We start from the raw sequence: 27,416 nt of genomic DNA, 5'->3' as shown, positions 1-27,416 counted from the left end.
TTCATTAGATAGGTCCATACCATCCCACCATATTTCCTCCAGAAGAGTCTGAAGTCGACCCTGGCATTGTACGAAAGGACTTAGACACCAGGTTTGGGACTAAGACAACAGAGAAACGAGTATTGGAAGGGTCTGAATGCCTTCCCCCTAGTCTTGCACCACGAGAATTGAAGAGATGCAGGGAAGAAGATTCACCACAGGTTTGTGTCCCCAGTGACTCTTTCCTCAAGCCTAACAAGCCACACGACACATGTGAGCACACTTGGTGCTCTGCTGCAACCCGTAACACGTGTTAGCCCCATTAAACAGTCACAGCTGCTTCTGGGCCACTGAGACCTATCATACAAATGTAGTCAGACAAGCTGGTCCCCAGCTCCATCAACTCTTGTAGCGCTCTGGCAGGTGACACTAGCCAAGGGACTGTCCTCTCGCACACCAAAAGCCAGGTGAGACTCCATATAGCTGGATAAAGTTACACCATCACCCTCTTAAGGACAGCAGAACTTCACCACTGGGAAATTCTCCCACCAGAGAGAAAAATCAGGGTCTGACACAGGTTCTGAGTCTGCAAACTACTAGAGACTTTCAGGCAGCAGATGCAGGGAAGAAGACATCACGGGCACAAACATGGCAGCAAGCACTGAAAAACAAATACTGGTGTAAACTGCAGTCAATTTTCCTGGCACTATCATTAAAAATAAGACAAAACTCACAAGCAACTTCCTTCCCCTTCACTCCTGCAGAGGATTTAGTTTGTCTGCATTAAGGCATACTGGAAAGGAAAGGAAAGGAAATATGTAAGAAAGTAGATGCTGTGACTGATCCATTTGACAGAGTCAAAACCACAGGGGTCTTTCAAAACCATAAAAAGATTAGTCATGTCATCATCTAATGACTTCTGAAAAGATGGAGAGCCCGTCATACAGCCAAAGACAGCATGCTGAAGTTAAACACCTTATAAGTTTGTTTTCTAATGGAAAAATAGTATTAATTTGCCCTTTCTGCTTTAAAATGCTCCATTGTTTGCTGGTTCAGGTAATAAATGTGTCCTCCAAACTGAGGAAAAATAGGAGGTTGTCCATTATTTCTCTGGTTTTCTTCTGTACGACTTAAATTTTCACAACAGGGAGGGGGGAAAAAATTCACTATACCTGCTTTAGAGGTATAAATTGTAACCTTAGAAGTGAAGCTGTACATTTAGATGTCCAGCTGAAGTCACAGTTTGCTTCAGCCCTTGCCTGGTTCCAGTTTCACACTGAGATGACTGTTCAAATTCCCTCATGTCAAACTATGACATTTCTTTAACTACTTTCTGCTGTCAGAGTAGTGCAAAAGGACTAGAAAGTTGGCCAGAATCCAACCCACTGACTCTAGGATCAATCTGGAGACACTCCCTGCATCCAGCAGGGTTTAAGCCGTGGCTTCTGAACCGAGGTCTTTAACTATGCAAGAGACTAAAATCTGTGCTTGGACCGTGATGAACATTCTGTTAAAAACTGGTTTTGGTGGAACAGGAGTGGAAATGGCTGGAAAGAAAGTGACTTTGGACCATGTAGGCAAGGCTACACAGTTATGTTTGCTTTGGAAGCCCAAGAGAAGAAAAATTCCCATTACAAGAGAGACTGACCAACATCAGTGCAGGTATATGGCAGAGACTGCCTGCGTGGTAGTACGGTCGAGAAGAGTCCGAGGGCAGATGTGTATCCTGAAGACTTTCTGGAGATCCCAAGAAATGCCATGAAAAGGCGTTAAAAGCACAGACCGGTGGAAGCTCTTGATCTAAACACACCAATGCTGTTAGATCATGCGAGCAGGTTCAGTACATTTGATCCACCCCGATAGGCTCTGAAATAAAATGCATCCTCCCATATACTTGAACTGGAACAGCTGTCTAGAGCAAGAACTGTCATCTTCTGTTTGTACTGCACCTAGCAATTGTTCATATAAATAATAAATAAAATCAAGCAAGCAAGCAAAGGCACCAAGCAGTATCAGTTCTCCTTCCTATTATCTGCTTGCAGAGACCAATTTGCATCAGATGGGGCTCAGTAAGTAAGTGGCAATAAGATACCAAACCAACTAGCTTGATTCTTATCTCAGTGAGAGTACTTTAACCAATCTGAAACACAGCTGTATTTTGCATACAACAGCTCACACAAGTTCATTAATGCGCATCTGGCCATCTAGATTGTACGCTGTAAAGGTGAATAGGGACTGTCCAGCATTAGAGGGATAATAACAAGAACAATAATTTAAAATAAGGAAGGTAAGATTTAAATGATGCTTTTCAGCTAGGAATTACAAAATGCTAAATTCTTACAGATGGTATGAATGTTAAATTGGAGGTACAGATTGCACATGCAGAGAAAAATAAGCCATCCCTTCTGAGCAGTTTAAAAATGCAGAGGCCCCCGGCCCCCCAGCCTTTGGCAAGCACAACATAGTAACCCAAGCTGAAAGCTCAGCAATGCTGTGAAGTCAAGCCTTGGGGACTCACGCATTCGAAAACTGCTCACTCATCCTCTTCAGTGCCCAGGCGTTTATAGCAATCTCCACTCAAGCACTGGTTTTCACATACTGTCACTTTTCTTGTAAGTACTGACGCAAGCAGCAAACAGGAGAGCCCTGAGGCAGGTTTCCCAGGCAGCGGTCAGATTACAGCAGACGTACAGTGTGCTGCTGTCTTTCATCACTACGCTGAAGCGCAATTTCCAATATCTAATATCAACAGGCAATAACTGGCCACACAAGGAGTAATTCTTGATAACGTGTGATACCAGGTTCAATGAGAATTGTCAGGTACCAACACTACCATAGCACCTGTATCTGGTGTGCTGGTCTCTACTGGATGACGACTTCTGTATCCACCCCCATCAGCAGACTGGGGACGGTGTGTCTGTAAGGCTGCTATATTCAAGCACCAGAACAAAATAGGTTGAAAATCTCCCCCCTTCTCCACCTAGCAGCTCTCTTCCCTTCACCCAGCAAATATTCACCCAGAGATATTCTGCATAAACAGTAAAAAACCAGAGGGAATTAGAGAAAGCCATTTCACCCTGGAGGAATAAAGGAAGGCGAGGAAGATCCCAGTGCTCCCTTATTGCAGCAGTTGTCTAAAGGCGCACACAGGGCAAAGTACACTTTGGCACCTATAGCACAAAAACTAGCATTGTCACTATTTACATGCAGTCTGCTGGCATACGTCGCTTTGCAGCTCTTTGTCCTTTCCAAGAGGAATCTATGAAAAAAATTGTCTTATTAGCATTAGGCACAACTACAGCAAAGAGGGACAATCTCCGCCACTGCAACACACTGAAGCGCAGCCCAGTCTAGCACAGCCAGTATTTCAAAGAGCAGCAGCTGCATCTTGTGGAAAGATTTAGCACTGCAGGCTTATCCCTACTAACGCAAGTTTATAAAGTGAGTGAGTAATGCACGTTCAGCTTTGCATTAATCTACCCAGGGGTTCTGCTGAAGCGCTCTGCCCTTTTCTACCCCTCTTTTTGTGCAAGATGTACATAGTGAACCTGCACAGCACACTGATCCACTGCAAAACAGCAGTTTCATCCAGTCGACATCCTTTCCCTTAGACGGGTTTGTCCAGCTCATCACAGCCCAGAGGTGATCAGGGTGGAAAGCGCAGGCCTAACCTTTGTGGTTTTACACTGAACCATATCTAATTGTAGGCTAACATCAGCCTGCAACCTCAGTACTCTTTGAGGACTTTAATAGAAATCAGCTCCCATAATTGACACACACGGCCAAGACAGTTCACAAATTAGACCAAATACAAGATTTCTCATCCGTATAGTTCAGTCTGTATACAAAGGAACATCCCAAGACACAGCCTTGAGAAATCCCTGCTATCTGAAGTTGAGGCAGGGAGTTAATTTTGTTTTGGTACACTCTGTTCAGTTACTAATTTTTTCTGTTATTCTGGAAATTTCCTAAGCTATAACTTAAAAAAAAAAATACAGCAGCACAACTCAATATTTTTGCTACCGATGTCATACTGACACTCCCAGTGCAGGAATGAAAGAAAACCCCACATATCATAAGCTTGTAGCATGCTAATTACCATAGACCTGCTCTGCTCTATAGGATGGTTGCTGCTACATACAGTTGCCAATACACATACAACAATACTGAGCTACATAACTGAGGAGTAGACTCCAGACTCCTAAACCCTGCTACTCCTTTCTCTACCTGCCCTGGGAGACTACCTTTACATATAAGGGAAGGGCTCCAAGTACAGCTAAGAGCATCCCCAGTAGCAACAGCCCTGCTGAGAGGAAGGCCCAGCTACTAGTCAGGCAAGTGAGGGAATGACCTCCCATTAATATTAGAAGTGAAAAGCTGTAGCTTGCAATGAGACAATCCTGTTAATGTCTGTTAGATAATAGCACCTTATCTGAGATGTTTGCTGTTGCCCTCATTAAAGCTGACTCCATCATAACCCGTGACCTGCAGCCTATACCTCTCAAGGCTTTCCATTGCAGGCAACGGGAAAGTCAGTAGCATCCGACAGTCTAGCAACATTAAAAAAAAATAATAATGGAGACAGAGTAGCAAGCAGTCTGTCCTGCTATTCAGTACTCTGCTGGGCTTGTTGATAAAAGTAGAATCAATCCAGCTCCCCTTAAAAAAAAACCCAACAAAACACCACACAACCAAACCACAACTGAAGTTCCACTTTTTTTTTTTTTTTTTACATCATTAAATACTTTATAGCATTTGTGAAAGGTCAAGTTTTATTGCAATCTTGTAACTCGGGAATGTTTTGATTAAATGAGAGAGCAGGAAGAGCACAATAGCAACAATGACCCATCCTGACCCTCACTAGCAAAGCCAGGTCATGAGTACAGAACCCTGGTGTTCTTACACAGGGAAAAGACTGAGGGCGAGACGACTAAAAGTTTTTCCTTTGAGTGACATGTGAAAGTATGATGCAAGACACTGCTACCTACTGGAAGTGGCAACCAAACTTCAGTTTATTGAAATTTTCTACAGAAGATACAGCCAATAATAGGCAAGACAAGTGCAACTTGAGTTTTATTTTTCTCCGCACATACACAATTAAAAAAGTGAACACACAAGACAGGAAGTCAAACTAGACATATTTACAAAACAGTTAAGCTATCAAATTTTTTCCATCTTCAAGATCAAGTCATCACAGATTTTCGTCAGTTCATCATTTTCTTTAGTCTGTTGAAGACAGGAAAAAAAAAGTGAGTTTCAGGTATGCCTAAGCTGTGCTATATCCACATAGGGATCTGAGTCACAACAAGTCACTTTTGCCAAGACATGGAATAAAGTGTCCATTTACTCTTACTTGAGAGCAAATTTGCTCTCAAGGACAGTCAACTCTGTAGAAGGTCACATCTAAGGTTAAGAGCCTCAGGAAGTGAGACAGAATCCACTATACTGTCCATACTTCTTCCAGGTTATACTGTTATACATGGAGATCAACCGATCTAGGGAAATAGGACTTATCAGACTCAAAGTCTTTTTATTAGATACACTGAAAATCAAGATAGTGACAGTTTAGATTTTAATCTTCATAAGATGACAACTCTGTAAGATGCCGCCTCCATACTTTTACTGACACATGGCAATAATTCTCAGTTTGTATTATTCCTTACCTGGTCAAGCCATTTTAATAGGAAGTAACATAAAGTGTTATGTATTTATAACAGGAACAAAACTAGTTCTGTGTTAAGTGGCTTATCTCTCCAGTAACAGGCTACTGTTTCCTCAGCTATGCAAACCTTAGCCATAAGCCTGAAGACTAACACAAACACAGGACTTTTCCCCTAACAGGAATGCATCAGCATTATCTATTTTTGAGTCTTCAATGCTGGCAAAGATACAGCCATACTGCAGTAAAACTAATAGCACACATTTCCAGCAATATCACTTTTAACCCTCAAAACGCTTTTTCCTTTGAAGGGTTCTAACACAGGAGACCAAGTGTGCCTTTACAAGACATTCTAAGACTTTATCTATGCAATATGAAACAATACAAAATACAAGGATTAACAGTCTGAACAATATTGAAAGTTCAGTCAATACAAGAGATTCTGTACAAGTGCTAATAGCTTACAAATCATGTTTATGAACAAGATAAACCAGAAAATTAATTCAAGATTCTTTCCCAGATTCTGCTCTGGGTCATGTTAGAGTTCTAAATCACTGTCTCCTTCAGTAGTTTAGATAACCTCCTGACACAGTAGCCTGGATTGATCACTTCACTGTGGGAACAAACCTTTTGCTCCAAACTGTCTAAACAAACAGTTGAGTCTCAACATAATACAGTTATGCCATAAGTTTCAATGCTTATTTCCCCAAAGCCTACCAGGACAGCAGCCATCAAAACCAGCACAGTTCGCATGGCTATTTCTAGCGCTGAGACCAGGTCGAGAACCACCTTGTACAAGACAATAGCTTGAAGAGACTCACCCATGGCATTTTGACTAACCTTTTGTTCAAGGGTCCTCTCTAAAGACTGGATCCTCATTTGTTCTTTGCGGAGACTGGCTTGCAGTGCTGCAGTCTCCGATTTAGCTTTGCTTCGTACCTGAGCAATTTCCTCATTTGCTCTGAAATATAAGCAAGACGGTGTTTACATTCCTTTCAGGCAGCACAGCAAAACTGTTCACAGAATTGCACCAGATGCTTGTACTTTGGATTAATCCCCAAACAAAAAAAAGTGTTTTAAGCCAGGTTTTGGTATTAGTCAACCACATTTTGCAGCAACTGTGAAAACTATTTATTTCACTCCCAGTATTTGGCTTCTTGACACGGTACTTACTGACGCAGCTTTTCTTCAGCATGTGCTTTTAGCGCCTGATATCTCTGCTCCTCTTTTTTAATTCTAGCCAGGTATTCTTCAGCACATTTTTTCAGAGCTTCTTCATTCTGTCCCAAAAACAAGCAGCTTAGTTAGCTTTTTATGTGGTAGTAGATGGAAGAGTCTCTCACTTCACAAATGGGCTATTTGACTACACCAAAATGGCAGTATTTCCTCACCAGAGTAAGAGGAACAACTGTGAAAGCCCATAGACCTACATAGGGACTAAAGATCTCCCTTTCAACTCTCTTAACTTTGCAACCCAAGATTTATTCATCCTATTTCCCTCCCAATATACTGTTTATTTGGTAACAAACTTTGCTAAAGGGGAAAGGTCACTAAGCAGGTTTTTTTTGGGGGGAGGGATTTTTTCTTGTTTTGTTTTTTTTTTTAAAAATCAGCTTTGTCTTAGCTTGCAATTGTCCTAAGAATAACTAGAAGTCCAGCTACTTCAGAGAATCCATGGAAAGATTCAGGCTTTGGACCCCAACGTAAATGAATCCAACATTAACAGCAAAAAAGTTACCTTGGTAGGCACAGACAGTATGACACCTTATTGTATTAGCTATTATAAGTAAGTTGGAACTGTTTGAAACAAACAAGTGTTAAGACTCCCTACTAATTCCAGGTCTTGAATTTAGCAACTGTTTCCAAGTGATGTTTTAACTCTGTGCTAGTGAAAGGGCTTCCAAATTTAGGGTGTAGAGACAGAAGGGACACAAGATGAAGGAAGCTTGATGTGTTAGTAAAGCAGAAGCTTAAGGTACAACACAGACATTATTCCTGTTTCTCAAACCTAGACTGCTATGAAACCTAACAGGAGAATTCTAACTTTGATTAAACAGACATTAAAGGATAACTGAAGGAAAAAAATCTGAAGGCACTTTTTCTAAACATCAACTGAATTAGTTTTTATGCACTTTGTGCATTAAGAAACCATAGCTTGTGCTCCTCATTAGCTTCATTCCTCCAGTCTCTAAAAATGCTGCAGAACAAAGGCCTAACTTTACCAAGTTGGAGGGGTTTTTTAAGCTAAATAATGCCCAATAAACTATTATCATTTTGACTTGGAATAACAAATCCTCTTCAGCATCCATTCAACATAATGAAGGGGAAAAAAGTTGCCCTTATGCAGCAGTTGCTACATGACACTGTCTCTACAATTAACAGAAAAGTGATATGCATGCAGCAAGAAACAGCTCATTCTTCTGTTTGGAGAAACTTTGGCTTCTAACAGAGATCATTATCATACTTTAAGCCAGCCACTAAATATAACAAACCAGTATTTTTTTTAAATCTTTAAACAAACAGCAACTTAGCACCTGGTTTTACAGGTAATGCCTACACTAGCTAATTAATGTCTGCTCTAGAAATTCATCATTTCCTCTGCACTGTCTCATATATCTTGGAAGAATATTATTCACATTATAGCATCTTACTTTGCGGTAACCTTCTAGCACTTCTTTCTGTTTTTCAAATCGTTTGAAGAGTTCAGAAAAAGATTTCTCCATAGAGTTCAAGTCTGAAATAGCTTGTTGCTTCTCTTCCACCATTTTCTGCATTTCTTTCTTTGAAAGTTCCTTCTGCTTCTGAGCATCCTCTAAAGAAAGTGGAGTTAACAGGGTTAGACTCATGATAGTTACTGCACTAGCATAAAACTAGTTCCATAGTATGGACAGAAAACCCCCACATCTTCACTTCTTCCCCTTAAGGAAAAAAAACCAAATGGTTTCAAAGGGCTTCATAATGTAGTCTCTCCTCTGAAAGGACACCATAGCTTTGCTTTTAAGGAAGCAGTCATATTCTCTTTATTTGCTACATACTACCTCACACCAACCCTAAGGCCATGAAAGACCAACTATGAAGTGCTTGCCTAAAGCATTGTTTCTCCTGCAACGTAGTCACAATAGTACCCTTGAGTTTAACAGGAGCCTCAAATGTTGTGACAGAAGCAAAGAATCAGAAAATATTTGTTTTCATTAAATATACACAATAGCTAGAAGATCTGAAGGAGACTGGGATAACAAGCCAGACCAGCATAGCAAATTCTTTCAGGACAAGTTTTTGTTAGCACACCTGAGTTATGTTTCCCATAAACATAAAGCACAAAAAAGCTGACATAAATGTAGCTCTTTAAGGAGACTGAATATTAAGTAAGGCATAGATGTGGCTATTCAGCTTTGAACTAGGAGAACGTACCTATACAAACAAGTTTCATGTGATGTCTTCCTAGCCTTGAAGCCACAAATTTGACCAAAGCAAGGGCCAGATCTGTCCAGCAAGAACTTATATGGACATCTTATCACTTAAATGAGGTCAGATAGTAAACAGTTAAACACGAGGTGCAGACAACTGAATCTGCCAGTTTTTATAAACCAATAGCTCACACTCCACTGAAGAATAAGAAAAAGTTAGATGTGTTCATGTCTGACTGAGGAAGTCATCATTATCTACCAAGTGATATCATGTCTTTATGCATATTCATAAAAGTGTCATTCTACCTTGTCTGAAACCTTACGCTCACTCTGGAAGCACTTGAAATATTAATGATAGCAGAAGTGAAAGAGTACTAACTTCAGTTAGTAACCTTAGGCTAAGCACGCCCCGCTCACCCCCAAGCTACTCAAAGTGTAAATATGGAACTTACCCATCATTTGTGTTATTGTACTTTCAAACTCAGCAACTATTTTTCTAAAAAAAAAAAAACCATGAAGAAAATGTTGAAATTAAGTTAGAAAAAGAAGCTGGAATAAATAAGCAGAAATAAAAGTCAGGACAGATTCATACCCCATTTCCTTGTATTCCATATGAAGCTTATCATACTTCTTTTTCCATTCCTGAGTCTCCAACTGTTTCTCCTCAACCTTTGAGGGAAAACAAACCTTTATTTCTTGCACAGGAAGAGATACAAGATTTGATACTCAGAACAGTCTGAAGGGCAGCTAAGGTATACTTATAACTTGATATGGAGAAAAATAAGTTATAACTGCTTAACAGAATCAAAATTAAGTGTTACATTACAAATTTGAGTAAAATAAGGTGCAGATTGATAAATAGATTCCACATACACAATTCCCACTCAATGTTATTACTATCTCTTCAAATGGCAAAATCAGAGTCAACTCAGTCAATCTCTTGGCTACTCTTACTCATCATATATGTAGATCATTATTCCTGTGCCAGTTATGTTCTCTCAAGAATTAATATTCTCTGAAGGGACATATATTTCCCTTTTTATTTACGAGGCAGACAAAAAAAGCAACAAAAATCTCCTAATCTCAATATAGAAAAGAGCAAATACCAGAAGCCTATTCTAGCCAAGATCAAATTGCTGTTTGGAATAATTTATATTCCATACTCAATCCTCCCCCTACCGTGTTTCCAAATTTAAAGATACTTCAGTTCTTTTAAGAATAACCATACCTATTTCACATCAGCTGAATTAAACCAGAGCTCACGGTAACAGCATAAAGCAGTATAAGCGCTCTTTGCTAAATACTTGGTGCAAATTCCATAAACTTAGTTTTCTACTTAGTTTTTGTCATTGATAGATAGTTTCTTTCAAGAACTATAACACTGATAGTTGACTGCAGCATGGGAGACCTTCAATGACAACAGAGGCCCAAAATACATAAAACAACCTGGATTTTCAAAAAAGAGAAGGTGAGAGCAGCTCATTACAGCTGATTTCCCTCTCAAAGTTGCACAATATACTGTAGTACACTGATTTTCAGTATTTATTTTAGAGTAAACTTATTTTAGATGTATTGTAATATTTCAGATGACAGGAAGTGGGGCACAAGTGAAAAAAGAATGTACCGAAATATAAAGAGAAAGAATTAACAATAGTTAGGCCAGAACATGTGTTACAAGAGCAAAAGTGCAGGAAGATGGAAATCTGTTAGAAACTTTTGTTTGCAACCTCAACAGAAATGGGTCAAGCAGACCCAAAAAAGCATGCTTCATGAAGTACAGTATTTGCCCTGAAGGTAAATAGGTTGGGTTCCCCCCCAGCTCCTTGAGTTGCTTCACCAAAAAGCAATCTTAAAATTTAGTCTGTCTTCCTTTCAGGTTAATACAGTAATTCCAAGAATTTTTATTTGTTTAAGTGACACAGCTGGAGCCATCCAGTCACACCTGTCTTGCTACAACTAGGTTTGCATGTTCAAAATAGTTTTTTGAAACTAGAGATCAGAGCATTAATTTTAAGATATTACAAGCTTTACTCCCTGTTATTATATACAGTCTTCATTTTAGATCAATCCACTAAAAGCTGTCCCCTGTCAAAGCTGCACTTGTTTTCCTATACTAGACAACATGCTGCATAAAACCATCCTCCTAAGTGACAGAAAGGAAAAGTTACTTGTAGAAAAGCTAGTATCTTTGTACTTTAAAGGGAGAGAATAACTTAAGCAGCAAATAATCACAGGTCATCTCCATTTGGTATCCTTTTTGTCACTACCTGCAGTATAGCTAGCAAGGAATTTTGAATGTTCCATTTTCTTCTGAAGCTAATTTTGAAGTGACTTCATTAGCTTTAAGGACATTTATGTTAAGGTATTCCCTCTTACATTATTTAGTATATATAAGGTTACATAACCCAGAAGCCATAATGAATCAAATACTCAAATATTTTTAAGTGAGTGGATACCTAACTCTTCTTGCATCATTAAGAAGGGAGTTCAAAAGCAATTTCTGTAGTGATATAGCTACAGAATATGCTTGAAATCCCACTGACTACTTCTTCCCTCCTCCACTAATGTTGTTCTCCTCCAGCGAGCTCTAGATCTCACTTTTATTTTATAAGCTGGACATACTATTGTGCCTCCCCACCTCACAACAAAAATTGATCACTGCGCTGAATTGGCATTACAGTTTTGTATTGTTTTAAGGAAGTAATCGTATCAGAAGAAGCATAACCCTCCCATTGGAAAGAACAGGTATTTCCTGCTTACTTTAATAAAGAGTATTCAGATCACTGATATTAAGCCTAACCATTCCATCTGATAATGAATGCTTTTTAATACTGACCACTTCTAAGGCAGAAGCTGACGGACTAATAGTGAAGTTTACCATATTTCCTTAGATATTCGCTCTGAAGAGTTCTATACCTACTGCTCCTATCAAGTTCTTGTTCAGAACAAGATGCCTATGTCAAGTAAGCTGGAAAGAATTACCAAGTAGAGAGATTTGTACCAGATAAGCTAGACACAAGGGACTTTCAAGACTATGCAGAGTTCTGCTTTGGACCGTACCTCTCTTTTAACCAGCTCAACAGCTGCATCCATGTCATTTTGGCTATATTTTAGCACATCTATAATAGCATCCACTGCAGTGTTTGTGGAAGCAGCAAGAGGGAGTGGAGGAACATCAGTAGGCAGGGAGTCTACAGTTAGGGGATCTGTTTCCTGTGAGGAAGAAAAAAAAAAAGTAGAGTTTCAACAGATTCCGGTTTTCATGCCTATAAATTGCTGTATGCAGGGTATTTGATAGTAAGTCAACATATGGTAACAAAGTTATGGAGGTATTTTGGGTGTTTAAGTAAAATAACTTTCTTACTTTGTAGATCTCTACTATGTAGTTATCTGTAAGGTATAACAGAAACTGCTATATTTCATATAGCTATGAAACAAAGCAGATGACACCACACTGTTCCCCACCAGTAAGAGAGGCACCGTTTCAGGATGAACTGCTGCGTGCAGATCTGTTCTTAAAAGGCTTTTTAAAGTATAAGCCTTAAACCATACAGCATCAAGTTTAAATCAAAGAAGTGCTTTTCATCCCAGCAGTGCAATTAAAAATACAAGCTTGTCTTAATTTTGTGGCTTCGACTGCATGAAAATGATTGCTTGATTAAAGCATTCTTAAAAAAACTCAAGTTCTCCTAGATCATGTGCAATGCCCCCAGCTTCCACAAAAAAAATTAATACTTAAGAAAATTACGTCCGTCAAAAAGTTCAATTCTGATATAAATGCGTATCCAACCTTTTTTTTTTTAAGATAACAGTTTAAATTAGCATTAAGCATTCTGCAATCCTTAGAATAGCTGCATAAGTCTTAAGTCCAGAACCTAGCCAATCCCTTCCCCAAAATATCAACATGAAACCTGTTACCATTCCAGACACCCTTACAGAAGTTGTAAATGTCCCCAGAAGATCTAGTCCTTTTGGTTTTTCTTCATTTTGAAGACTCACTGCAGGCTTTTCAGCTTCCTCAAGCAGTTTACTTAAATCAGCAACAGGACTAAAAGCGAACAGACATACACCATTATATTCAAGCACTGCCTTTCTTTGTACAGCTATGTATTACAGCCTAGACCAAGTCAATACCTACCCACACTGAAGTGGAGTTGTCATGATATTCGTATTTGTTTCAATAGCACCAGAAATTGGTTTTCTCGGACTGTCTCTCAACAGAGGGTCAAACTTCAAATACAGCGACTGTTTCCTCAAGGCAGACTCTTTGAACTGAGGGGAAAGAGGCATAAAATGGCAGATATGCCACTTCATAGCGCAACACACACATCCCACACGCACACATAAATAATCCTCTGGAGAGAGGGTGAGCCTATTCTTCAGTGGCCAGAGCATTGTTCTCAGGAGAAAAATTGCGTAAGAAAATTCAGTGCCCACACACTTAAATCCTTATGTAATATCAAGCAAACTCAATCTGCTCACAGACAGAACCAAAAGGGCAAATATAATGAACTATTCAAAACCAGCAGAAGACACTGGAAGGGAAAGATAGTTTTTTAAAGGTGAATGAGCACTGCATGTCATTCTGTCTTTGCTCATACAACAATAAGGACAAACACAGCACAATCAAAAAACAATTTCAGTTCAGTGTATTCACAATGTATCCAGAGCCACCCCTGCTCCACACCAAAGTAGGAGAAAGAGTAACTACACCGAACTAACTGAAACATGACATGCCCAATTTAAAGACAGATTTCCTGAAACTGCCTGTAAAACAAAAGAGCTTAGAAAAAAAATATTTTCAAAACAATGATCCTGAGCTTTCAAAGCATTATGTTCTTGCAGTTTGGCAAGCAGAGAGCTGAAACATCATCCATCTCAGTTTCACCACTATTAAAGAAAAATATCACCTTCACAAACTGAAAGCATAAGACCATAAGATCCTTAGCAGAATTGCTTATAACTATTCCTTCCACCACCACCCATTGCCCAGCCTTGTAAACACATTCCTCTGGAATAGAACCTGTATTTCTGTGGGCAAGTTCAAAATATCTCATGAAAACATTTAAGGCTTGACAGTTTTTTGTTTTCCTTTCCTCTCCCCTCTGCCAGGGAGGCAAACAAAACATTTCAATGTCATACTTACTGATGAAGTCCCAAACTGTTCTAGATAGTCTATTTCTATACCCATTCCTAGAACTGGAAAAGAAAGAAATGATACAATCAAGACACAATATTCTTATATTGCCTTACAGTCAAGCACCCGCAGGCAGAAACAAATAGGTATATGCAAATAAATCCCTGCTCCCGTGCCACAAGCTCTAGTTTTTCACTTAGTAAAAATATTGTCTTTCTATCTGGACCTGAAAATAAAATAAAACAGGCTAAGATTTCTAAGCTAAACAAACTTACAGCTTCCATTTGTCCCCAAATACCTGTAAGAACATGTAGAATTTAACACACAGTTGAAGAACATCTGTTGTTCTATGGTTAAAGTGGCAAGCACACTCAGATATTCTACTCTTTTATACAATGCCCCATAAAAGAACAAGATTGGCAATCTCACCATTAAAATTAGCACACAACTCAGATATGGACAATGAAGTTATAGACATTTCTCAATGCTGTGATTCCACTCAAGTATTAAGAGAAGTGATAGACTGCACTGCAGTCATTTGCTCATCCTTCCACACAGTGCTCCTACAAGGAATAACCCTTCCAGGTGGTTAAGTCACAGCTATGTAAGTTTACTATATAAAGCAAGCTTTCAAGACAGGCATGCAAGTGAAGAAAGACCATCCACACTGCAATATGAAATCAGCATTCAAGTAGCACTAAGGCCTGTAGTAATCTACAGGACCCAAATACAGGCAGTTGCATAGCTCTAGTGCTCTCAATTTAAAGTGCTTAATACCAGAAGTGATTTTAAGGGACCATTTTTTCCAGCAGAGAAAGCTGCCACTGAAACTCTTAATTGTTTCTGTACCAGCCTAAATTTCATCCTTCCAGGCAGCTGAACACTAATAGCCAGATTTTTGAATTTAGCTTAATCCAGAGAAAGTTAGAAATAAGCTTAGGTAATTTCCCACCCCTGATAGGGTTGTAGGTTTTACAGTCCTTTCAGAAAAGCAAAGTGAGACAAAAAAACCCAACAGAATCAATGACAAAAATGAAGTAGAGAAATACCTACACAGAGGTTATTATATCAATACCGTTCCAGTCTGTTCTAAAGAAATGCCCTTACCTTCTGATGATGGTCTGAAGAGCTCATCAGGTTCAGTGCTAGTCGTCTGCTCATCTGCTGTTATTTCAGTTCTGTGGGAACTAGGTTTAATTTCTTCTGCAGACATTGACTTTTTTCCACTGTCAGCGGAAACCAAATTATCTTGAGGGGGGACATTAGCTGGAGACATTTCAGATGGGCTCATTTGCTTCTCCTGATGAGAAAAACACAATCCTTTTTACTGTTAAAATAATGATTTAAATGCAATGAAAGTCACAATAACGATGAAATTGGTTTGTCGCAAACTATCTGGGCAGCCAGCATAAAACCCAAGAGTTCACAGGCATAGAAACTGAACTACCAACACTCAGTACAGCTCATATTATACAGGAGTCACTTTTTTAGAGTCCACACCCTTATGTTTGTCCTTCTATGTGACTGCTGATCAAAAAAGATACTAAATACCAAGGCACCAATTTGGTTGTCTCTGATGTTACTTTCAAAAAACAAGTCTGCACAGTTGATATTCATTTAGAGCTGATGAAGATGCATCAAAACACTAGTTCCTGGACAAAATAACCTTGTCAAACACATGTTTGATAAGGTTAAGTCAAAGAACTCTTTCATGGAACAATTTGGTAAGAACTGGTCATCTTTCCTATACCTTACCATAGGTATCTCTCCTGGAAGTTCAGCTTCTGCTTTAACTTCTAGCTTGTCTTCTTGAGCTATTGGCTTGTCTTCTACCACACTCTGTTTGCTGATTTCCCTAAAGAAAAAAAAAAATCAAAATCCAAGTCATACAGACAGTTCTGTATTCTATTTACTAGATATACTGAAGCACTTAAAGTAAGGTTTAGAGTTTCTACTGCTGTAGTACAGGAAGCTTTGAGGGTGGGGATGTAAATTCACTATCTTGCCTGGTGACAACATAAGTGACAGAAAGCTCTCCCTCCATAAGAAGCAGTGCTATCTGGGAAGCAGAAAGTCACATCAGTATCACTTATTCCTATTCACTTAACACTGTTCTCTGATTTCCATTTGTTGAGCCCATTATTTTTTAATTAAAGATAGGCTTTTTGTTTAATTGTGAACAGAATAACAAGGAGCCTGCTACTCTTCCCAAAGTAATGTAGTGATTATTGGTATAAGCTGCAGAACTTTTAGAGAAGTTCTATACTTCAGTCACTGCTGACAGCACTAACTTTTCAAGTTGGTAAACAGCAGCTGATCATGTTACACAGGGAGCAAGAGAGCAAACATTTCTGTCAAATGAGCATCTTGTGCCAGTCTAGTTCTGGTAAGCACCTAGCTGTCTACAGTAATGCTGATATTTTAGCAGCTAGACTTTCTAGGAAAGACAACACAACATCTCCCATTCTCAAATAAAAAGTTTTATGCAGTGCCAAAAAAAAAAATGCAACTTTGGTGACAAGCCTTTTTATTGGAGATAGCATTTAGATACCAAGAACATGAAAGGAAGAAACAGCACCTCAGAATTCAGGCAGGACACTCAGCAGAGAACAGAATTGCCTAGTCCCTTCATGCACTGCATGATGTGCAATGCTACTGCCTACTTACCTGTTTTTTGAAAAACAGCAGAAGTCACTTAATTCTCCACATTTTATTCTAATCTTGAAGGAGTGGGGAAGAGCCACTTGACCAAGGTACTAATGTTCCTCCCATATAAGCCTATTGCCTTCCATTCCTTCAGATTTAAGAACACCTTTTGCCCAGAGCTAGCCATCTCAGGATGAGATGATCCCGGATGAGATATTTGCTGTTGCAACATATTATGTTAAAGGTTACATTGTGCAACAGGCTGAGACAACCTCAGAGGGAAGAAGTCAAGGAGATAGGAATCAGCTACAGACACCATATAACTATCTTTTCTTCACGTGAGTTCAAGGTGCTTCTGCATTCAGCTAGATTTACTTACAAATTTTCGGGTTCTCTTTTCCCAAGAGTTTCACAGGTAGTTGGTCTGTTATCCTGCTCCACTGGAAGAAGCTCACTTCTTGATGATGTACTACCCTGCTCCTCTTGCAGCTGAGCTTTCTGAGGGCTAGGTTTAGAACACTTGAGTGAGCTGGAAATTTTAGAGCCTCCTCCAAACGGGTTAAAGTTTGGATCATCAAGTTTGTCCCAGTCAACCTTATAAGATGCTTTGGGAACAGGGATTTCATCTTCCACATTACTTTTATTTTGCGCTTCAGTATTCTCTGTTTTTGTTTTGGTAATTGGAATTTTTTTGGAAGGCGGTTTAATTCCAGGTCTTTTACCTAGCTTCTTAGGAGGTGGCTTTCTAGCAGTGGCATTATCAAAGTCAAATTCCAGTTTTACTGGTCCAGTCTTGGTGACACCAGGCTTTTCTGCAAGTTCCACTTTGGAGACAGACAGGTCTTCTGCAGGCTTTGACTCTTCTGCAGAGGCTTCTTCTGCTACCAAAATATTCTGAAGCTTCGATTCTCCAGTTTTAGAAGAATTAGTTACATCAGAACTACTGGGACCTAAGTTGCCAGATAAGCATACAGGAGGTGTAGGTGCTTCTGCTAATCTCACTGAATTATTGATTTGGCTTATGTCTGTGGAAACAGACTTCACATCCTGCACAGGATCACCAATTGCTTGCTTAGGGGACAGCTTGGATTTGGTAGACTCCAGCTCTCTCAATACAGATTCTTTTCCAGAGACAAGAGTCTTCCCTTCTTCACTTGAACGCTCTGGACTTGCTGTGCTTGAAGCAAAGGGAGCTGTATCATCCAACAGAAGAGAATTATTACTTTTTTCAGAGGTTTTCTCAGGGCTGATAGATACTCTTACAGGAGACTGATGCAGATTTCCAGGTGAATGCTGCAACTGCACTGAACTCTGAAAAGGATTGATGTCATTTAAGTTATCAAAATCAAGATTGTAGGAACCTCGACTCTTCACTGGCATCTCATCATCTGGGTAAGGAGCCGCGCTGACTTTCTCTGGCATTAGTGTATTTATCACTGTATTGTTTGCTTCAGCTTCAGTCTTTTGTTGACATGTGCTGCATTTAAAAAAAGATGACACATGCTATAGCTATTTTTTAGACATCATTTGAAATCATTTTTAGAAAGATACTTGCACAAGTAGCTTTCCACGCTCAGAGTAATCTGATTTTTTTGACATAAAGCAGCTGACAGCAAAAGAATATCATCATGGCAAGAATTCAGTTGCCATCTAAACAATCAAAAGTTATGAGCACTGGTACACATGAACTATAGCGAGATTAGTCCTTGAAGCTAGTCAGTATTCTTAAGCTATCTGTTCTACACAGCTATTTTACCTTATGCCAGTCATCACTGGAGACTGCTTTACTCACTACAGCATGTGGACATTTCTATTTCACTAGACAGTGAAATATACATCACCTGGGAGTTATTAACAGAAAGTAGCTCAAACACAGGCATAACTAGTAGTACCTCTTCATGTAGATTCATCCATGAGTCATGACAGACTCACAAGTTTAGGACCAAACTCAGTCATGATTCAGGTTCTCCCATTCTAGTTGTTACTTTGCCTGGTCATTCTGGCAGATATTTTTTTCCCCTGAAAGTATGCACCAACATTTCATCTATGAGGGCCTACATATCAAAACAGAACCTGGACTTCAGGCACTCTAAACTCTGTACAACAGCAAATCTGAAGAGCAAAGTGCTATATAAGAAAATACTTCTCCAGTAAGAGAAAGGTAAGATTCTCTAGCAGATGAAACAGGATAAAGAAAAAGTTTGTGTACTCACTACTGCTGAGTATTCTACAAGTTATTGCTCTCCACTTTATTTCCCCAAACTCTACTCAACTTTTGAGGCTTAGCCTCAGACCACAGAGAGTTAAACCATTACTTCCTGAAACAGGATTTCCTCCCATTGTTTTGTCTGTTCATAGAGTTATTTATTTCTCTGTGCCATCCATATCTGCCGTAGAACAGAACATGATTAAAAGCCACTCACGAAAAACACCACTTTGATAAACCCGAAAGCAAAAGCGGGAGATAAGAGTTCAGGAAGTCCTTCTCACCCGGTCTGAGTGCCTCTCCCCTGCAATAGTTCAGCCCCAGGCTTGTTCAACTACTCAGGCCCCTCCCTTTCTCCTCCAGTGTTTAACCTAATAAATGCCAGCCAAGAGCAAGACACCTGCTTGAGACTTGAATTACTTGAGACTAGTCGAAAGTGACACCCTTCAGCAACACCCAGTCCTTTAGTTTATTTGCTACAGATACTTACATTTTAAAACTAGAAAGGATATGTACAGTAAACGCAACATCTTGATACATAATTATTCACCAACTAAAACCATTTTGGTGATAGCCCTTTTAACTCACTTGAACCTTACATGTACTAAATCTTCAGTTATTCACGTGAGCAATAAGTTTGGGGCATAAATGCAATTAAGCGATTTAAAAATTGCGGTGGGTAGCTGAGTACTTTTCTAAGCTAGAGTATACATGCAAGTTAACAACTGAAGCAAACCATTACATTTAAAGAACATTTAAGAATTCCCATCTTCCTCCCTTCTCCCCTTCCCAAAAACAAGAATAGGGGTCAAATGAAAGTACCGGGTAGTTAAAAAACAAGCAAAAAGATGCATTTCCTTGCAGAAGACAAAGCTAAGATCTGAGACTTCTTGCCACTGGGAATTATAGATGTCAGATGTTTATACAAGTTTAAAAGGGAGCTAAAAAAAGTCATTAACAAAATACATGCATTGAGACCTACTAAATCACATTGTCATAACACTGTTTTATTAAACTGTTATAACAACCTTTCTAGTAAAGGAGAGTTGCAAAACCCCAAATTGGAACACTCCAGACAGCCACCATGAGCTACTTTGGAGACCAAGGCTGCTAGACTTTAAAGGTGCACAAACTTGTTCGTACTTGGAATTGATGTTATATTCATTTCGTGCTGCTAGTTTTTCTTTAATCTTAATGCTCATTGACTCAAGGTGTCAATTCAAGCTAACCCTTCAGAAGATGTATCTTAAGGAGAAAATCTGAAGAGATAAAACCTTAGTTAACATACAAGAGAAATTTTAAGGCTTAGCTTTAAGGATTAGCTTCAGAATAGTTGTAGTCTCACATCAAAACCTTACTGTAGGAAACAGTTTTGTATTCTCTGCCTAACGAGTCTCTTCTCTCAAACTATTTATCTATATAAATTATTTCTATGAAATCAGTTACTGAGAAGTTAGAGTTCAGTATTCGACATTACAACCAAGATAAATGTCATTACTTTTAAGAAACTTTCATCTTTGAAAAAGAGTTTGTATATCAAAGTACGCATTAATTTTGGTCCTTTTGTGCAGTTTAGGTCTTGTTATAAAATACAAAATTACATTTTAACTATACAGGTTTATAATGGGGGGAAAAAAATCAACTTGAGTATGTCCCATATTGCTAATACTATTAGCACTGAATACATTACTTACTCAACATTGACGAGTGCAGATAAAAGATCATCCGCCAAGGCTGCACTGGAATCATCAAGAGTGAAAGTGGTCTCAAGTTTGTCTGTCATAGTAGGACTTAAGATTTTTCGAGTCTGAGGATCTCTCAGAGGAGTTTGAAAGGTTACCTTTAAGAAAGGGGCAGGGGGGAAAGGAAGAATATGAACACCACAATATTTTCAAGCTCCAAATAGCATATGCATTCAGTAGCAGAGATCATAGAAGGCAAAAGAATATAATCAAGATAAAAGCAAAAGTTTACCTTCATAGCTTTCGCCACACTTTTTGGTGGCAAGTTTTCTTTCTGGGACAGGCGTAGAATGGAAGGTCTCCCTGTAGGTTCCGGTGGTGCGAAGAAAAAGCCACAGTCTTCCGCTGTTAGATCATCATTGACATTTCCTCCATTTTCTCCATTTTCTGCGTTTAAAATCTGCAGACTCATTCTAGAACATCAACACATACAACATTGCGGCATGAATGAGAGGGTGTGGTCCACCAGATGCACTTTCAGATAATGGAAGAAGTTGGAAGCCTGGCACTGGCTAGCAAAGATTAGCAGCTTCAAAAGATGTTTTACAAATACTGAAAATCTTCATGTGATTAGTCGGATCTCAAAAGACTCTGAGAGCATCTAAATGCAGCACTGCACGGCCCCTTGGCTTTTGTTAGGGGTCTAGGAAGTTAGTTGTTGATATTATCCTTTCCACAGTTAACATTATAACCTTACTAATTAAACTGCCCTTTCTTTAAAGGTAGCTCTGTTATTTGCAAGCTTCTTCATTACTAACCCCTTAAAGCCAGTAGTGACATATAGTCATGTGTCTTGTAATATGGCATCTAGCTAAGCAAAATTACAGCTTTTGCAAGGAGCTGATGACAATCATTTCTCTATTTTCTTCACATGGTCTCATTACTGCATTGTAATCAGCAAACAGCAAAACCAAATTTGGTTGGTTAGGGTGTGTTTGGGATCAGAGTCCTGGATAAAATCATTTAGCTTTTTTGCACACTGTCTGAGCACGTGCTGCTTTTGTAAGACACATAGTACTTAAAAATCCTTGGCAGCATAGACATTATTGATATGCAAATCTGAAAAAATTGAAGTTAAAGAAGTATTTCTTAAATATTGTTCTTACATTGGACATGCACAAGCTTTAGTAGACAATATAGGCTGATCTAATCTTACTAGTATTTCAAGTATGAAGAACTTGAAACTAAAGCTTGTATCACATCTAAGATTAAGGATGAAAGCAAGTTAGAAATGGAGAGAGAACACATTTCAAATATCCAGGCAAGACAGAACACTGTAGGTACTTGAACTCCATCTACCTTTTATTCCCACTGGAGCCTCTGCTGTTCTTAAAGAATTATTTAATATTAATACCCAGTGATGGTATGATATTTCTTTAAAACAGAAACAGACAAACCCCAAAAAAGCACCAGAGCACAGAAGGCATGTTAAGCAAGATCTAGGCATAACCACTGTCCATGAAGGATGATGCCTGGGAAACATAGTTAACTGTCAAACCACTAAAAGCGATTTCTTACATAAGAACTGATGTGTTATCTTGTACCACCTATGCAAGACAATTAGTATCATCAAGTGGACAAGACTGTTGGCTTTCTGCAATGGATAACCATTCCAAATGATCTCAAATGCTTGATTTGACCAGACAGCTAACCTTTAGATAGTTTCTCCATCCTCCATCATGCAGTCAAGATTAATCCAGAAAAATCAGCTGAGGACGACTCCAAATGACTGTCTTCATTGTCAAAAAGAGGTAACAAGAACACCCACACTGAAAATTTTAAGTCATGTTTTCAATCTCATTGCCCTTACATATTCTGTATTTAAGCCTCTGCACACATTTCATATTCTCCACCGAATCCAGCTGCTTTGTCTGTGACCCAACAACAGCACTTTTAACCAGCAATGGAACACAAACAATGGCTACAGAAGCATGGTAAGGAAAGCATGCCTACATTAGCTATTTCTTCTTTATTCTTCATCATATTCATACTTTAGCCCAAGTTATTTTATACATAAAGTATTTTTACATTAAACAAGTTATACAGCTTGAAGTGAACTTCATTGCCTTCTTTCATTCCAAACTAAAATTGAGACAACAGATCAAGTGAATCTTTACAGACTATAGTGGTTTATTGCAATTACTTTAGAAACAAAGCCTGAGACATGAAAAAGTTGGCAACACCTTGTAAAACAAGCCCCATAAGCAGGAGAGGTTCATTTGGAGACTTTCTTGGGTTTGTCATTGAGCTACTCGTGCACCATTGCTAAAGCAGATTCAGATCATTAAAATACCCAATAAATTTACACCATATACATATATCACATTTATCCAGCATTTTATATATTAAATCTAAAAAAAAAAATCAAATCCCTTTCTAGGATTAAATCATTGAAACTAATTCAGCATTTATTTAAAATATCTGCGACCAAGAGTTTATCTAAGTGCTATTTCACAAGTTCATTAGCTAGTAGCTGTATTAAAGATAGAGGGGAAGAGAGGCTTTCTTTTTCATTAAAGAGGTCAGTGTCCAAGGCATGCAAGTATTGTGAAGGGCTGCAATTTTCCCACTATAGTCAATCAAAGTTCATAAAAGTGAAACTGCTCTTAGTTTTAGAATATTTATCCAAGCACAAGCAGCAGTCTGTCATTCTGAACATAAATTCAATAACATCAGATAATTAAACCTCAGGTACCTATAATTTGTAAACTGAGAGCTTCACAGCAACTGCCTGTTGTTTAATAATCACTGGGGCACAACATCCATAACACCAATGTAGTCTCAAACGTCTAAAAAAAGCAATTGAACACGCAGGGCAAAGATGGAATTTTTTTACTTAAGTTATCCTTCTGAACTCCTCCAGCAGCTAAGATGCAGAGCACTTGTTGATGGACAGAGTAACTTAGGATTTGCTGTGAATGTTTCTATACAAACTGACACAGGTGACAGATATATATATATATTTAGCACAAACATCCCAATTCAGAACAAATAAACACTCTTCTGGTTAACCGACTCCTTCACAATCACGACCTTCCCCTGACTACAGAAGTCACCCGACTTCCAGCAGACCATTTGAGGAAGGAGAATTCGCAGCAGTTTTAGCCAAAACCAAGCCCGGGAGGCAGCAGACTCCGATCCCCAGCCCAGCCGGTCTCGTTAACCCCCGGAGCGGGCGCTCGGGGCCCGCAGCTCGTCGCAGGGGAACAAAAGATGGCCTTGGCCTTCGGCGGCGGACGTGGGAGGCGGCGACCGGGGGGGCTCCTCCGGGCCGGGGAAGGCTTCGCAGGCTTTGCGGGAAAGCACCGTCCCTGCCTATCATTGCACCTAGCCATACTTTAATTAAAAAAAAAAAAAAGCCAAAAGCCACCACACCCAAACAAAAATCCCCAGCTCCCCGCCGCCAATTCAGCGGGGTGCCCCCAACACCCCTGAGTCACCCTAAGCCACAAGGGCCCCGCATTGCCCACCTCGAAAGGCAGCGGGGTGCGCTCAACAACCCCGGACAGCCCAGGCTGCCAGAGCCCCCCTCAGCCCCATACAGCCCCCAGACAGAAGTGCCCACGTACGTGCGTCCCGCCCATACTCACAGGCAACTCCGAGTCCCCATTAGCCCCATATCACCCGCAAAACGCATAAAGATGCTTCCAAGATCCTCCTGAGCCACACCTCACCCCCGAATTCATGGAGGAATCCCCAGGCTCCTGGCTCGGCTTCATCCCCAAACTCACAGAAGTTCCCCCCAAGTCTTGGTCCCAAGCTCACGAAAGTGCCCCTGATTCCACTCGACAGAAGCTGCCTCCAGCCCCACGTTCACAGAGGGGGTCCCCAAGCCTGTCCTGTACCCCCCCAGCCCCACACTATCCACAAAGGGGGCCCCCGAGCCTGTCCTGTGTGTCCACAGCCCTTCACCACCCCCAAACTCACAGAGGGGGTCCCCGGGCCTGTGCACACCCCCAGCCCCACACCACCCCCAAGCTCGCAGAGGGGGTCCCCGGGCCTGTGTCGTTCTCTCCTTCCTCCCACAGCCTCACAACACCCCCAAGCTCACAGAAGGGGCCCCCGAGCCTGTCCTGTCGTCGTCCCCTCCCCCAACCCCACACCAACCCGAAGCTCAGAGAGGGGGGACCCTGAGCCCGTCCTGTGCCCCCCCTCCCCCCCCCAGCCCCACACCATCGCCAAGCTCACGGGGGGGGTGTCTATCCTGTTCCCCCCAGCGCCACATCACCCCCAAGCTCATAGAACGAGTCTCCGAGCCTGTCCTGTACCCCCCCCAGCCCCACACAACCCCCAAGCTCCCAGACAGGGTCGCTGAGCCTGTCCGACCCACCCACCCCCCCCGCCCCACACCACCTCCAAACTCACAGAGGGAGTCCCCAAGCCTGTCGTGTCCCCACCTCAGCCCTACACCACCTCCGAGCTCACAGAGGGGGTCACCGAGTCCCCCCCCACAAACTCAGCGAACGGTGCTGCCCGCAGCTCCATAGACGATCAGAGCTGCCCCCTCCCCGGCACCCCCCAAAGGACCCCTACCTGCCAGCAGGGCCCGGGTGCCAGCCCGCAGAGCGCTCGGCTGAGGCGATGCTCGGGACCCGGCAGGCCGAAGCTCCCCACCGCCGCTGCAGCCACCACCGGGCAGCGCCCCCTCCACCACCGCCACAGGATTTCAAATTTCAACGTCCGACCCGGCTCGCGAATGAGGAAGCGGCATTCGGAACGCGTCCGCCAATCAGAAAAGCTCCCTGCAGGGGGGCGGGGACAGCCTCGACCCGCCGCCGGTGAGCCGCCGCGGGAGGGTGCTCCCGCGCGGAGCATGCTGGGAAGTGTAGTCCGCGGCTCGTCATGGCGCCGCGCTGAGGGGAACAACGGCTGAACGCCTCAGACCGAGGGCGGCCGGCAGCCACGGCCCGCTTCGGACCCACGCTTGGGGAAGCGCATGCCGGTTCTGGGGGAAAAATGCGTGTTTGGTGTTCTTCGGAAAGAACTTTTGCATTTGACACTGTCCCCCATAGAATTCTCATGGAAAAACTGGCGGCTCATGGCCTGGATGAGCATACGATCTGCTGGATCAAGCACTGGCTGGATGGGCGGTCCCAAAGAGTGATGGTCAGTGGAGTTAAATCCAGCTGGCGGCCGGTCACAAGTGGCGTCCCTCAGGGCTCGGTCTTGGGACCATTTCTGTTTAACATCTTTATTGATGATCTTGATAAGGACATAGAGTGTATCATCAGCAAGTTTGCAGATGACACGAAGCTAAGCAGGAGTGTTGATCTGCATGAGGGTAGGGAGGCTCTACAGAGAGACTTGGATAGATTGGACCGATGGGCCAATGCTAACAGAATGAGCTTCAACAAGGCCAAGTGCCGGGTCCTGCACTTGGGCCACAACAGCCCCATGCATCGCTACAGGCTTGGGGAAGTGTGGCTGGAGAGCTGCCTGGCAGAAAAGGACCTGGGGGTTCTAATTGACAAGCGGCTGAACATGAGCCAGCAGTGTGCCCAGGTGGCCAAGGGGGCCAATGGCATCCTGGCTTGTATTAGAAATAGTGTGACCAGCAGAAGGAGGGAGGTGATTGTCCCCCTGTACTCAGCACTGGTGAGGCCACACCTTGAGTATTGTGTCCAGTTCTGGGCACCTCAATACAAGAGAGATATTGAGGTGCTGGAGCGAGTGCAGAGGAGGGCAATGAAGCTGGTGAAGGGCCTGGAGAATAAATCTTATGAGGAGCGATTGAAGGAGCTGGGACTGTTTAGTTTGAGGAAGAGGAGGCTGAGGGGAGACCTCATGACTCTCTACAACTACTTGAAAGGACACTGTAGAGAGGTTGTTGCTGGTCTCTTCTCACAGGTAATTAGTGATAGAACAAGAGGGAGTGGGTTCAAGCTGCAGCAGGGTAGGTTTAGGCTGGACATTAGGAAAAAATTCTTCACAGAAAGAGTGGTCAGACACTGGAATAGGCCGCCCAGGGAGGTGGTGGAGTCACCATCCCTGAATGTGTTTAAGACTTGTTCAGATGTGGCGTTAGGGGATATGGTGTAGGGGAGAACTTTGTAGAGTGGACGGTTGGACTCGATGATCCCAAGGGTCTTTTCCAACCTAAATGATTCTATGATTCTAACTGTGTGAAGTGTCCGTGGTGTTACTGCTAGCCCAAGGTCAGACTCCTACATGACTTGGGTCTCTGGGGGCAGAGGCTTGTGTCTGCAAATCCTGAGGTAAATAATTCCGCCCTTTGGTATGAAATCTTAGAAAAGCAAATTCTCAGTACCCAAAATCCTTTTGCCGTGGAAGGAGTGAAGTAAGAGGGCAGGGACAAAGCGCTGGAGGCCCAGATGGATTTTTATGGACCCCAGTGTACTTCCTGGGCATCAGCCCCTCCATCGCCTGCCTGTGGCCAGGGGAAGGCCAGGCAGGCACTTACCCGTTCTCACTGCTCAGTGCCACACACACACGGATTTACACACAAAGCAAAACTGTACAAGAATTTGAGATGTAAACCCAAATGTTCTCCTTGTAGGTACCTGCTATGGAGGAATTGGGACTGAGGCTGATGTTCACCAGGCTTTGTAAAAGGGGTCAAATATAAATAAATCTGGAGTGTCTCCTGAAATTCAGTCCCGTGGTGAGTTTATGAAATACT

General features: G+C 41.4%; 1 protein-coding gene across 5 annotated transcripts; it reads right to left on the bottom strand.

The window, feature by feature from the left end:
• Positions 1 to 4,967: 4,967 nt before the first annotated feature.
• Positions 4,968 to 25,440, bottom strand: TACC3 (transforming acidic coiled-coil containing protein 3). Of its 5 annotated transcripts, none has more exons than XM_074587365.1 (16): positions 25,310 to 25,440; positions 21,009 to 21,189; positions 20,729 to 20,874; positions 17,208 to 18,305; positions 15,938 to 16,037; positions 15,290 to 15,482; positions 14,192 to 14,244; positions 13,184 to 13,317; positions 12,964 to 13,093; positions 12,106 to 12,258; positions 9,638 to 9,714; positions 9,498 to 9,541; positions 8,290 to 8,450; positions 6,812 to 6,918; positions 6,479 to 6,599; positions 4,968 to 5,205 (listed from the first exon to the last, which is right to left on the bottom strand). In XM_074587365.1, the coding sequence occupies exons 2-16, from the start codon at positions 21,186 to 21,188 to the stop codon at positions 5,140 to 5,142; spliced, it is 2,763 nt and encodes a 920-aa protein (XP_074443466.1). In that variant the 5' UTR covers position 21,189; positions 25,310 to 25,440; the 3' UTR covers positions 4,968 to 5,139. The 5 variants fall into 5 exon arrangements, with proteins under 5 accessions (XP_074443466.1, XP_074443468.1, XP_074443467.1 ...); XM_074587367.1 differs by having other exon boundaries at positions 12,982 to 13,093; XM_074587366.1 differs by lacking the exon at positions 25,310 to 25,440 and adding an exon at positions 22,429 to 22,446.
• Between the last annotated feature and the right edge of the window lie 1,976 nt (positions 25,441 to 27,416).

This window comes from Larus michahellis, chromosome 5 (genome assembly GCF_964199755.1).
Source record: "Larus michahellis chromosome 5, bLarMic1.1, whole genome shotgun sequence".
NCBI classification, from domain to species: Eukaryota; Metazoa; Chordata; class Aves; order Charadriiformes; family Laridae; genus Larus; species Larus michahellis.
This window is presented reverse-complemented; position numbering and strand designations above follow the sequence as displayed.

Excerpts from the sequence above, each read along its gene's own strand:
- TACC3 (XM_074587365.1), bottom strand. The coding sequence starts at position 21,188 with ATGAGTCTGCAGATTTTAAACGCAGAAAATGGAGAAAATGGAGGAAAT. Across the intron at positions 18,306-20,728 it reads TCTGCACTCGTCAATGTTGA|CACATGTCAACAAAAGACTG; the intron begins GTAAGTAATGTA and ends TTTTAAATGCAG. Across the intron at positions 16,038-17,207 it reads AAAAGAGAACCCGAAAATTT|GGAAATCAGCAAACAGAGTG; the intron begins GTAAGTAAATCT and ends TTTTTTCTTTAG.